General features: G+C 46.5%; 1 protein-coding gene across 4 annotated transcripts in view; it reads right to left on the reverse strand.

The window, feature by feature from the left end:
- WDR7 (WD repeat domain 7) overlaps positions 1-13,356 on the reverse strand; it is a 107,196-nt gene that overhangs the window by 18,833 nt on the left and 75,007 nt on the right. For all 4 annotated transcript variants that reach the window (XM_051642445.1, XM_051642443.1, XM_051642444.1 and 1 more), the window contains 4 exons: positions 9,286-9,403; positions 8,435-8,584; positions 7,746-7,828; positions 4,272-4,371 (listed from right to left, as the gene is read on the reverse strand). In XM_051642445.1, the coding sequence (XP_051498405.1) occupies positions 4,272-4,371; positions 7,746-7,828; positions 8,435-8,584; positions 9,286-9,403 (451 nt within the window). The remainder of the gene's footprint in view (positions 1-4,271; positions 4,372-7,745; positions 7,829-8,434; positions 8,585-9,285; positions 9,404-13,356) is intronic.

Here is a 13,356-nt window from a genome sequence, read left to right on the forward strand (position 1 = left end):
CTACCAAAGCATTTAAAATTTTAAAGGTGATCTTCACATTTTACACCATTGTGCTTTTCAAAATGGTTTGGGTTTTTTTTTGGTTGGGTTTGTGTTGTTTTGTTTTTTTTTTTTACCCCCTTTTTTTTTTCTCCCCTTGAAGCCCTCACAAATTCTTCTGCTTATTCCAGGGAGCTTCACACCACCAGGCTCTGCCACTTGCAGCAACCCAGCAAGCAAGCCCCGGGCGTGGGAAAGCCACCCCTCACCTGTCTCCATCACCTTGTCCCCCACACCAGCCCCTCTCCCCAGAAGGGCATAACCCTGAAATGAGGTATTTCCTTGAAAGTAAGATTGGATGTAGAACAGTTTTAAAATGTTGCATATCATGACGAATGAACTGGCTTTAAAGAGCAGCAGGAAGGATTCCCGTGTTGACGGACACATCTGTGCAGCAGCAACAGGCAAGGAAAACACTGAAATGCAGATAATTTGGCTTTGAGGCAACATTTTACTGGAAGTATGAATAACTGACACTTTGTTAAGTAAGTGATACTGATATTGTAAATTTTACTGGGAAAAAAAAACAACCTAACCCCAACTAGTTGATTTATTGTTTGCTAAAAAAGGTGATCCTTGACACCCATCATCCCACTAATGATCAGAGGGAATTTCTCAGTACAAACACCTCTCTTGAAAACAAAATAAAAATGTGCTGGCAGGAAAAAAACACAACCCACCCCATTCAAAATGGTTTTGTTTCCCATTGTTACAGTTCAAATGCCTGCCTCTCTTCTTCAAGCAGATCACAGAATTCCTGCACCTAAGGTGCAAAACCAAAGCCACCACCTGCAGGGTGCATAGTCAGTCTGCTTCACTGCTAATTACTGCCACGCTGCTAATTACTACCACACTTGCAACAGACTGTGAGCTGTGTTAGATCTGTGACACCATTCCAGCAACACAAAGCCCTGCACTGCTCAGATCTTGCCCTCAACTGCCTTGAAAAAGGCACCATTTTTCAGTGTGGCCAGGAAGAGACATGGAAACCACCACCCCAACACCTGCCTGCACAGCACCCCCCAAGGCAGCACCCACAGGGCTTGGAGCCAACACCTCAGAGCAAGATCAGGAGGACAGTCAGGACCAATGAAAAATGAGGAGCAATGAAAAACCTTGCCCCTCAATGCAGGTTTGCAGAAGATCTGGAGAAGCTCAGCAGTGAGACTTGAATCAACACTGGAGCCAGGCTGGGTGCAGCCCAGGACATAGGGGAGTGTTTTGCTTTAGCAGAATTAAGAAAAATGGAGAGTACATCCCAGAGAAGGAGGTTTTAGAGTCCTCTGTTCTTTCCACCTTTCAAAGCAAAGGTTGAAAGTGAGCACTAAGGCTGCCTGTAAATAAGGCAGAAGAAGAGTAAAAACCAAGGAGAGGAACGAGATCTTTAAGTTAAAGGTCAGTGCTGGTACAAAGACTTCCATTGTCCTAACTATATTGGTGTGGGAATGCTGAAAGGAAGAGATTTCTAATCCTTGATATTTTAACCCATTGATATTCTGCAACAACCTTCAACTGGGTGAGGAGAAGGCCAGGCTTTGTCAGATGGTGCCTGCTCAGCTGTCCCAAGAGGAAAGGTGCTGCAGAACCAGCCCCCTGGCCCAAGGGGGTCCCACCTGCAACACCCCAGCTTGTTCTGCCCTTCTGCCTATCTCAGCATTCATCCCAACTAACAAACATCCTTAAGGATGAGTACAAATGGGGAGGGGAGGAAGGGGAAAGCAGTTCCCCCTCTTTTTAACCTGCAAGTCATTCTGATGCCTGATCACAAACAGCTTCATGTGGGTTGTGATGGGCCCACCAGTGAAACTTCCACAGGTATTTCAAACTTCTCCTTTCACAACACTAATATATTTACTAAATGCAAAACAATGGTTATGGCTTCAGGAAGAGATGGAAAGAATCTTTTTTTTTTTTTTAAATAGAGAACAACAAAGCAATTTTTTGGATAGTGTTTCTGCTAACAGTGTTCAAGAAATTTTATAAAGAGAAAGAAACAGGACGAGCTGAAGGTAGAGGATGGCACGTGTCAAACATTTTTCTTGTTAGAAATGAAGCAGCAGGTAGAAGAGCAGGTGACAAGGTCCAAGAGGAGAGCAAGAGGAAGGCTGGCCAAGGGCTCCAGCACTAGGGAATGCCCCCCCAGCTCTGGCATTCTGGCAGAGCCCTGATCTTCACAGGTATTGCCCAGATACACCTCCTAATTCGTGCTGCATGAAAACATACCATAGCAATTGAAATATTTTGATAAACATTTTGAAAGGCTTTAAGTTTTGTACAAAAGTAAATTAAAAATTTGAGCTTTTTTTACAGCTCCAAAACTTCTCCATCCCCGCAACCCTGATGTTATTCCACATCTTCTGGGCAGCCTGAAATCTGCAGCTGTGACACACAACTTAAAAGATCAGGTTTGGAATAAGGAATCTGTATCCAATAGATGGCGTTGCCCCCTAGTAATCACGTATATGGCACTCACCACACTTCCCATCTCATGAATAATCATAAAATCTGCAAAGGGCCCTGCCCTAATTATGCTCAAAGCCCCTTCAGTCACCCCCATCTCCACCTCCCAGGACCTGTGGGGAAGCTTATGAAGAAAGAAAGAAAACAAGCGTTGGGAATATTCACCAAGACATCAAATTAAAGGAGTGAACCATTCAGACAAGGTGCTGGGAGAAATCTGGAGTTGGCTGCAGGAGCCCTGGGAACAGCCTGCCAGCTGACAAGGGAAAGGGCTGGCACACCCCAGCACGGACAGTGCCCTCCCAGCAGCTGGGGCAGCCTTTTGCAAAGGCCCAAGTGGGGCTGCTCAGACAAGGACGGGTTCTGTCCCCTCTCCTGGTGCTCTGCACAGCTGGACAGAGGTGCACAGCTGTGCTCCTCCCCTCCCCAGCAGCAGGAAGGAGCTGTCAGCCTGCCATGCCAAGACTCTCAGGCTTCCCCCACTGCTCTGAACTTTGCCCTTCCCGTTTTCAGTGCACCGATGGGCACTGGGAGGGCTGGAGGTCAGAGATGGGCAGCTGCTGCATCTTGCTGGATGCTGAGCCACGGGGAAATGTCCTGTGCCAGTGCTGGACAGGCAGGGAAAGGTGTCTGGGAAGAGGGGTAGGCAGAGCTCTGCTGCATGGCCAGGACTGCAGGGCAGCAAAGGTGCTCAGTGACAGCAGATCCAGAAACACAGCCCCTCTTGGGGACCCACTTTACAGTGAAATTAATAAATCATGATCCAAATGACTCAAGCTAAAACAAGACAGAGCAGCCCCCGTTTCCCATTTGCCTGCATTATACAGCTGTTTATAAATAAATCTGCCCATCTTGGCGTCCATAGGATGGCTGTCTAAACAAAAATACCAGAACATGCAACGCTGTCAGCTAGTAGGTTTGGCAAACAAACCCCAGAACTGCAGAGCAGCCAGTGAGGCAGCCACGTACACCTCAGCTTGTGGTTCTGCCAGCAAAGCACCGAGTGACACTGCAGATCTAGCTGGAAGAAATCTGTTACCTGCCCCATCATGCACATTTTGCAAGGACTAAAGATAACAGCTTTTAGAAACAACAAAACAATTGTATTTACACACACACACACAAAGGCATTTTCACAAACCAGATATTTTAGCCAAGCTTCACACAAAGGCTGCTGCAATTGAATGAGAAATACTAGCTGCTCATAAAGTACAAGGAATAATAAAGAACATTAGCAATGAACCTTTCTGAAAAGATAAGGCAAGTACTTTGTCATTTAAACATTTGTAGTTCCAAGCACTCATTGCAGCATTATCCTTAAGCATATTCTCCTCCAGGTCATTGGTAAGAAAACACACATTAACATGAGCCAAGTGTGAACACCTCAAACCTAAGTGTGATGGCCTCCTGGAGGGAGGAGCTTTAGGAACAAAAAAAAACAAACAACCCTCAGTGGATTTTCTCTCTGACTTGTATGGCAGAAGTGCACTGCTATGAACACTAACTTTTAAAAAGGAGGTTTCTTCTTTCCTTCAGAGCAGAGATCTCTGACTTCAGGGTCTCATTATGAACCCACCTGTGGCACGCCCAGCTCCAGCCAACGGAGGCAGCAGGGCTCTGCTCACGTCGAGCCCTCCAGTACGCTATTGATCCCCTCAGCATTACCCACAAGGTTCCAGCAGCTCAGCATGTCAACTGAGGCAGAGCTGGCTGCTCCTTCCTCTCAGTAACTTGCCCGCTGCATGGGGAGGGAGGCAGAGTGATGTATTTACCTGACACTTGCCAGTGCGGATGTCGTAGAGGGCGACGGTGCCGTGGCGCGCACCCACCGCGATCCTGTGGCTGCGCTCGTAGTAGCTCACCATGTAGAACCTGCATTGGGCATCAGGACAAGCAAGAGGTGAGAGCTGACCTGCCTGCATGGTGTTCCAATTAATCTGCAGTGCCACTGGGTAATTAACGTTAGTGCCAGCAAGGAGATGGGATTTAAAAAAAAAATCCATCGGTTTTCATCCTGGGTGCTCAGCAAGGAAAGTGCTCGGTGCAGGACTGCAGAACCAGGTCAGTATGTTCCTGTTACACAGTGTCGAGCACTTCCAAGGAGGCTGGGAATAATCTGTGGAATAATCACCAGGTCCCTGAATGCTCAAGTGCAGATCCTGTTTACAGGGGACCACCACAACAATGCTGGACGTCAAAGGGTTAATCAAGTCAATCTTCACACCCTGAACGACTGCACTTTTCCTTGAAAATCAAAGGAGAAAGGAGGGAAAGCACAGGGGAAAATTATGCAAACCCATAAATTGTTGCTTGGCATTAGAGGGGAACATAAAAAAAAGAAAAAATTATCAGAGACTCTCATCTAGTAACATCCTTAAGGCGAAAAGGAAGAGGGAAGCATGCAATACTCCTGCACATTCAGGCATCAATTTGAATTTGAACAACTTAAAAAAACCCAATCAATGAACTTCTACATCTTAAAACACAAGAGAGTAAAAATCCTCATTTCAAATTCAAATATTTGGGAATATCATTGTGCCTCTCCTCTAAAAGGAAGAGGAGATCTGTGAAAAATGCCAACTGCATTCACAGAATCTTAGGGCATTCCCAATGAAATTCTAATTTTACAGTTAGATTTCACTCTAACAACGTCTGCCAGAGACTTCCAGAACCAGTCTATAAAGACATGTTGCTGACCCTCTTTATGGCTTCAAACAACAAATCTTACAATCACTTATCTCCCTGTTCTTCAGGATTCTCAGAGTGCCATAGCAACTGCTCTCACACACGTATGGTACACTCGTTTCTACAGTGCAGGATGGTAGCCAGGAAGTGAAGGGCCAGCAATGTTTTAAAATCTGAGTGACTGGCTGCAGAACTGTCTGAGGGGTTATAAAACCTTTTTTTTCCTGTTTTTTTTTAATTAACATCCCAAGTTAAAAACAACATCAAAATGTTATGCTGAATATTCATTTAAAAGAATTTGCTGATTAGCATCATTACATCTTAATTTCAAGGCAGTAGCCTGAGGTGTTCTGGATTATAATGTCTATATTCTTCAGTCCCATTTCACATTTCTTCCTTTTTATTTTCCCCTCTACAGAAGGAAGCCCCAGGCTCCCTTGAGCACCACCACAGCAGCACCTCCAGCTGATAGATGTTGGGTCCTTCAACCATACTCTCCGAAGTCCTAGAAATAATCAAGGTGTAAAGTCTTGCCTTACAGCTTTGCTTTGTCTAACCCTTGAAATCCTCACTCTTCCTGCAGGACTACTCCCTAGTAAAAAAGCCATCTACAACACTTGTTATTTTACATTTAATCTGTCTTCCCCATCCACGGAGCACTTTAGCTCAGCAGACTGTGCTAAATACATGACCTGACCCAGCAGAGTCCATCAGGGACCACTCAGCTGCAAGGCAACTGCTGAATCTGGAAAATGCTCCACTCAGGCAGACTTTTGCAGCCATCAATATTCTCCCTCACCATTGCAAAGAAATTCAGGAGTGTTTCATGTTCCTGGCCTTGGACTTCCATACTCATTTCCCCTTGGTAGGCAGCGGGTTTGCAGGGATGGTGCCAAGAGGCAGCAGCATCCTCTATAGAGCAACGGGGGAAAACCAGGGGTGAACATTTCCGTGGGGCTGAATGGTGCCAGCATGGGGTGCTGTATCATCTTTACAAGGGCTATAACTATGTAGAACAGGAAATATTACTAGCAATTTAACAATATTTTAAGATAACACATTGCTATAAAAACACAAGGGGAACAGGGAGATTTTTGCTCCAGTTCCCACTTACCCTGGCATTTATATTTCAAGGTAAGCCTTTTAAAGCATCAGGAGGAAGGAAGATTGCCTCGATCAGTATCCTACCTGTCAATAGGATAATTGTTCTTTTCTTGAAACTCTTCAATATTTTAATAGCTTATTAAATTAAAATGTAATGGTTGACGGATGATTATTATAATTTATTGGTTGTCCCAGTTTAATAGTATAACTGGGATATTTATCACAGTCTAAGGACACTGAAAATGCTCCCATTTTATAAATCACATTTTACTATTTGAAGGCACCACATTATGAGGGAAGGAGAACCAGCCCAAGACAAAGAGGACTGATGGTGCTGAGCTGCCCATGAAGGTCAGCAGGAGCCAGCAACTGAACTGCCACTTGCTGCTCCCCTGGGTTTCCTCCCAGCTGCCTTCTCACCTACAGCCACTGCTCACCTCTTCCTCTCTGATGTCAGATTCCTGCTTGATGTTTCCCCCCACCCACTCACTACCTCCAACAACCATTTTGAAGCACAACCTGCTCTCATGGGGGAAGCCTGGCAGACAGCCCCAGGGCAGGGGAAGCAAGGCTCTGTCCCAGGGAGCCATTTGGGACTTTCTAGTTCTTATCTCCATTTCACTGCCCTTTCCCATGGGATGGCACTGCCAGGCACCTGTCTGAACAGCTCAGGAGGGCTCGGAAGTGCCTGGTCAGGAGATGATCTCCTCCCATAGCTGTGCCCTCCTGCCAGCTGCTCAGCAGGTTACAGCAGTTTGCTACTGCCATAAAGGAAATACCTTTTATTCTCACCATTCACCACCAAAGGATGTCTTGGAGAACCAGATGGAGTCAGGCTTATGCTTGCCATGGATGAAAAGCTTATTGGCTACTTGGCTACACTCCTGGTCAGAGAGCTTGCTGAGGAGTGTGCTGCTGACAATGGACCTGGAGAGGCAAAGAGCTCCTGCCCTGCCCTGGGTCCCCAGCACATGGGGACAGCTCACTGACACAGGTGCTTGGATGGTGACAAGGAATCCACTCAGGCAGTTGGGCATATTGGAATCTAAGTTGTTACTCAAGTACATTATCCTCATTTGGGTAACAACCAAGACACTGGTAAATGCTGCGGAGGGAGGTGCTCAGCTGGGGTGGCTGTTCCAGTGTAGGAGGAGGACACGTGCAGGGGTAGCAGGACAGTTTTTAATGAGACTACACAAGATTTTCCCCCTTTTGGACTTTAAAAAATCCAAACTTCAAGGAGCTGTTAATGCTTTCCTTTTCTGATCCACAACTCTGCCAGATGTGGCAGAAAACTAAAAGCCCACAAAGCTGTAGGGGAGCAGAAAACAGTTTTTTCCACTCGCTGCTTTAAGGGGCAAGCATCATGTAAAACACTGCTTCCCTCTTGAGTGAGAAATACATCCTGCTGGGGAGCCTACAATTTACTTCCCAGTGTTCTTGGAGGAAGAGCTCACCTGCAGATGGCTGGAAAGCATTCCTGAAGACCCTTCTTCTTAACCAAAGATCCTTCAAGGCAATACATGATGATGTCCATAACCTTGGAAACAAAAGTGAAGATCTTTTGACATACTGTATTTTATGTTTCATAGTAAAAATTCCAACAAGCAAAACCAGAGGATTTCTGTGCCTGGATGCACCTTTGATATCTAACTTTCAAATATATTTTGGATAAAAGTAACAAGAACTGTCTTGCATATGATGAGTTTACAACAGCAATGGCACAGGTAACCAGGCCCACTCAAGTACCTGTAAGCAGTTATAAAGCAGCAGGCTGCTGGTCAACATGAGCTGCTGGGGCTCTACATGTAGCTCTGGTGTGAAAAAGACCCCTGGGCATCAGCATCAAAGTTAAAAGTCTGTTCCTCCACACGTGCTTTTCTTCAACAATATTGGTCAACGCAAATGGATGCAGCAGAGAAAAACACCCACAGGACTCCCAGCGTGTTCAAGTCCAGCCACACAAGCAAACTATTTTCTTTTTTTTCCCCCCAACAATGCAATTGAAATGCAATTTCAGCTTCTAAAGTCAAAACAAAATGAGCTGGGTGGTACAACACAAATCCTCTTCATGCACAGAAAGGTTTATGGCCCCTGCAGAAAGAAATTCTAGGACTCTCCAGCAGCTGTGGCAGAGCAGCCTCACCTCCACGAGAAGGTCCACGACGTCAGTAGGCATCTTCTCAATCAGGATCTCAATGACCCTCAGGATCTCCCCCTTGGCCCGGGCCAGGGTGGTGGTGTGGATGTTCTGCTGGGACTGGGTGTTGGCGGCCAGGGCGGTGTGGCGGTGCACCTGCCAGACAGGGGGTCACACCGGGCACTCCCACCCACCACAGCTCCACCCCTGCTTGCTGTCATGCACACGTGTTACCCCACCCAAGCTGGTACTCAGCAGGAGGCTCTGCTTTCCTCTGAGCCCTGTGGATTATTCCTCCTGCCCCTGTCCCTCCCCAGTAGAGCCACTGCCTTTGATGTGGTTTTAAACAAGGGCTGACCCACCTCAAGTAGCTCTTCAGCTCATCAAACTGAAGATCAAGATAAGGAAGTGCCTGGGTCTTGATTACATCACATCCACATACTTGAAGGTCTTTCTTTAGGTATTGTATGTACCAGGTTTGTTTTGGCTGTCATGGCCTGTTGTCCTCTTGCAGGAGCTCTAGGCTGTCCCTGGGCCCACACCAGCCTCACTGCAGCCTCCTTTCCTCCTCACCCCTCCAAACCCCTCAGCTGTTTTAATTCATCCTTCAGGGGGTCACGTCTGCCCTGCCAGAAGCCAGCAGGAGTTTGCACTTCCCTCTTGGAAGGTTCTATCACCCCTAACAGCAGATGGGCCAGACACGACCCCTCGGGCTCTGTCAAACGTCCCAGCATAAACTGGGGGCGATCTGGAAATCTGCAGGAATACGACTGTAACCCGAGGCTTTGGGGAAGAAGGGAGGGCTGGCCTCTCTGCCCCCTCGGCAGGGCAGGAGGCAGCAGCCCAGCCCTGCTCACCTCCTTGGCGATGGTGGTGATGAAGGCGGGGGGTCTGGCGGTGGCGATGAGGGACAGGGCGTGCCGAGCCGAGCGCGCAGAGTCGGCGGCCGGGCTGAGGGGCAGCCCCATTGTGATGCTAAAGGGGCAGCAGACAAAGAGGGGAGAGAGAAAAGGAGCATTAGAAATATAGAGTGAAAAGATTAGAAACAGCTTATAATGTCAGTCCAAGGTCAACGGGAGCACTCAAACAGTTAGAATATAATGGACTTCCAACAATGAGCAGTGATTAGGAGTCAGGGTGTTCTATCATCAAATACAAAATTGAATAATTAACCATGAAGATTGAAAACAGTATGTGCATCTGTCCAAAGTGTTAAAAAGGCCTTGTTAACAAATTATCTGTATGTGCTGAATACATATCACCCAACCGTGGGCAAGGCAAACGAAGAACGTCCTCCCAAGAATTTATGGTTTATTCTTTTACCACATTTTAAACCCAGAACTGCCTGTTCATGGTAATTCTCCCTAATTCAGCTAAGCACTGGTTATAGCAGAGTAAAACAAGAGGCTTCTTGAAGAGCTAAACCCACCAAATCTATCTGGTTTGATTTCCTTTACTGTGTGACTCAGCTGCAGCAGCACAAGGGGATGACAGAGCCCCACACCTCATGCCTCCTGACTACTGAAATTATTCCCATGCTCTGTAGAATTTCTAGCACTGAGGCTTTTACTGCAATTCTTTGAATAGCAGAGAGGAAATAACTGGCATCTAAATTTTCCATACACGATGCTTATACTTGCACTGGCAAGTAAAGTGCAAGAAACAAGGTAATAACAAGTACCTAATAACTAGCATTTGGGAACTGAGAGAATATGCACCCAACAAAGAAGAGACAGAAGCTTCCTCCTCCCTGTGCTCTTCTACTGATCTTTTTGGTAAAGAGTACCACAAGTTTCCAAACCTAAGCAGCTTCATGCAAAGTGTTTGTGCCTTTGCAGGGGGTTTAGGTACAGGACAGCTACTTTACTCTTCTCTTGAATTTAGAGAGATAGAGCTGCCTGTTGAGGATGAAACGTTCTTTTATTTTGTTAACTGTCCTTACAAACAATTCTCTATGCAATGTCTGATTTTGTGCTGTGGAAGCTTACAAATTAAACATTCTGCAAAACAATAATTTCAAGGTGGTTCAAGCAATCTCTGCCAATCTGTTTTTCCAGAGCAGGAAAGGTATGGATCACAATTTACAGGCCTCAATTCACATTGACACAACCCAAAGTCTATCATTTCCTTTCCCATTCCTCACCATTGTTTTATCTTTAAACCCACTGAATTTGAAAACCAATGAAGATGTCCCCAGTGGCCTCTGACTGGTGAACACATCTGGATGCAAGCTGAGCACCCCTGTGGGGCTGGCAGGGCTGGAGGTGCTGTGCCAGGAGGAGGGAGGACCAGAGCCCGGCAGGCAGCAGGCTTTGCTGGCTCCCAGCAGCAACCCAGACCCTCACCCTCCCTCCTTCTTGCTCTAAAAAGGCTTCATATCTCTGCCAGCAGTGCTCTTCCTTGCAGGGGGCTGGGTGGAATGTGCACTTTCCTGCAAAGCAACAGGCTTTGCACCTCCTCGTTAGCAGGGCCAGCTGCTCCCCCTGCTCCCCACCCCAACAAAACCCAGGCAGATGCAGACCTAACGTTCAGAAGGGAAGGGTGGCCTTCACACCCAACCTTCTGTCCTCCTGCTGATGAGTTTTTGGGACTTCTGAAGGTGCAGCAAGAGTGGGCAGTGTGTGCTGTCCCTCTTGCCCCCATCCTGCCCTGCGAGCTGACATTTGAGGAGCTGTTTCTGTACAGAACACAGACAAAATGGATGCAGCCTGGGCTGTAACACATGCCTTGAGACTATATTCTACCTGCAAATGACAGTAAAAACCCTTGGATTTATTACTGCATTTATGTGTGCTTTGGATCTGAGTCTTTTTTCCAGGAGGCTGGCTCTCAGTGGCTGGTATCTTGCATCATCAGGGAATGACACTCTCTCCTCTCCTAAACCCATCACCAACTCCCCCCATGCCAGCAATCTGAACATCTTGAGCTTTTGGGGAACCAATAAGCTACCTGAACAGTGTTTTCAATGAAATGAAGACTATTTGAATAGATAACTTGTTTCTCTGTTTAGTGCAAGTTATCACAACTTCTCAGTAATGTTTATGTACTTCACTACCTACAGAAAACAATGCATTTAAAACACAAAAACAAGTGGAAAACAACAAGCTACCTGGGAAGAGCTGTAGGAAAAAGGTAGATGGAAAAGGTTTTGATGGCAACGACCAGAAAGTACAACAATCACATCTCTGAATTTCCTGACTTGCATAAAACAATACCAGATGAAAACTTCACCTAACTAAGAATGCAAGCTTTTAGTACAAAAGGTAATGATTGTGATTAATATCTCTTTACTAACTGGACTGAAAGGAGGAAGCTCTGCAGCATGGACATTCTGCTGCTTTCCTCTCCTCTGGCTGGAGACTTGGCTTTGATGCTTCCAGGTCAGCAGGAGGGGAAAAAGGGAAGCTGGGTATATCCCACCTCATTTAACAGAAACCTTTGCATCAATCACCTCCAAACCACTGGTGGTTCCATGGACAGCCTTGAAGAGATGGCTGAACAACTGGGAGTTGCCCAACTCCCTCTGCTCCAGCTCCAGCTCCTCCTTGGCCTGCAGGAGATGCTGGGGGTGCTGGCGGCCCTGCTGCCCTTCCCATGGTACGGCTGAGCTCCAGCCTCCCACAGCCCATGGGCTACAGCAGAACTGCCACAGACACACAGCCCCATGGGGTCCAGGTTTAAATCACTGCTGTAGCAGCAGCTTGCTGTGTCACCTCCAGGACAGGTACCAGCTCTCCTTTAAACCCCTCAATTTCAGCAACTGCTTAGACTAATGTTCTAAAAACATTCCACTGAACTCAAAACCTAGGGATGTCCATACTCTATATCCTATGGCTCCACAGATAGAATCCATAAAAACACAAAGGTTTTCCACTAAACACAATCAAACCCAAAGAAATTTCCCCTAATCATTTCAGTACACACACATATATATAATTAGAATGCAATTTGCTCATGTTGGTGTATGATATCACAACCTGTATCAAGCTGCAGCTTGCAAGCCAGAGAGCAGAACTAACGGACAGCAAGGATCCCCACTGTCACCCATGCCAAAAAAATCAAAGCCTAACAGATGCTGGAAAAATCCTCCTGATCCTCACAAGGGAGAGGTTTCCTGAGGCACCGTAGGCGTAACCTTTGGGGGCTGGATGAGCTGGGAGAGCCGAGCGTGTTATAAACCCCAGAGCTCTGGAGAGCAGTGCAGATCACTCCTTTAATTCAGAAGGGAAAAAAGAAAAACGCTGCTATTTTTTTTTTTTTCCCAGTCAATAAATGTGAAGTGATATATATATTTTTTTTTGGTGAAGCAGCAGCTTGACATAAAAGCCCTTGCACAAAGCGCCGGGCGCGGGCAGCTGCGCCGTCATTGTGCACGCGGTAAATCAGGCACAAAAAGGGGCAGCACAGCAGGGCACTGGCAGGGTGAGATGCACACTTAACCCCCTGCACACGTTGCTGCTCTGTTTCTTTCCATCTTGGTCCGTCTGCAGTCGGTGCTGTATCTGTCATGAATGTAACAGGCCATTTTCAATCTAAATCTTGTTATGGATTAATAAGCAAACACTTTCTCGCTTATTATGCAATTTATCATGATGAAAATTGCATCGGGCTCCTCAAGGCTACATGCTGATACATTCATTTATTCAGTGCTCTGTGGATAGAGAGCCATACTAATCTTTATGACAGCTAAGGATGTAATGGCAAGATGAAAATGACTTTGTGCAGCACGGCGCTCGCCGGGCTCTGCGAGTCTCCATCCACAAACAGCAGGGCTGGGGAGACGCTCTGGGAAGGGAAAACATCCTGGCTGCTTTTGACACACTTCAAGGAAGAACTGAAGTCCAGACAAGTAACAATGTTCATCCCATTTCTACGTATTTCTCCATTAACATCCCCCTTTCCCAAGCAATCATCCCACTCCTTAAATC

Source organism: Apus apus, chromosome Z (genome assembly GCF_020740795.1).
Source record: "Apus apus isolate bApuApu2 chromosome Z, bApuApu2.pri.cur, whole genome shotgun sequence".
Lineage (NCBI taxonomy): Eukaryota > Metazoa > Chordata > Aves > Apodiformes > Apodidae > Apus > Apus apus.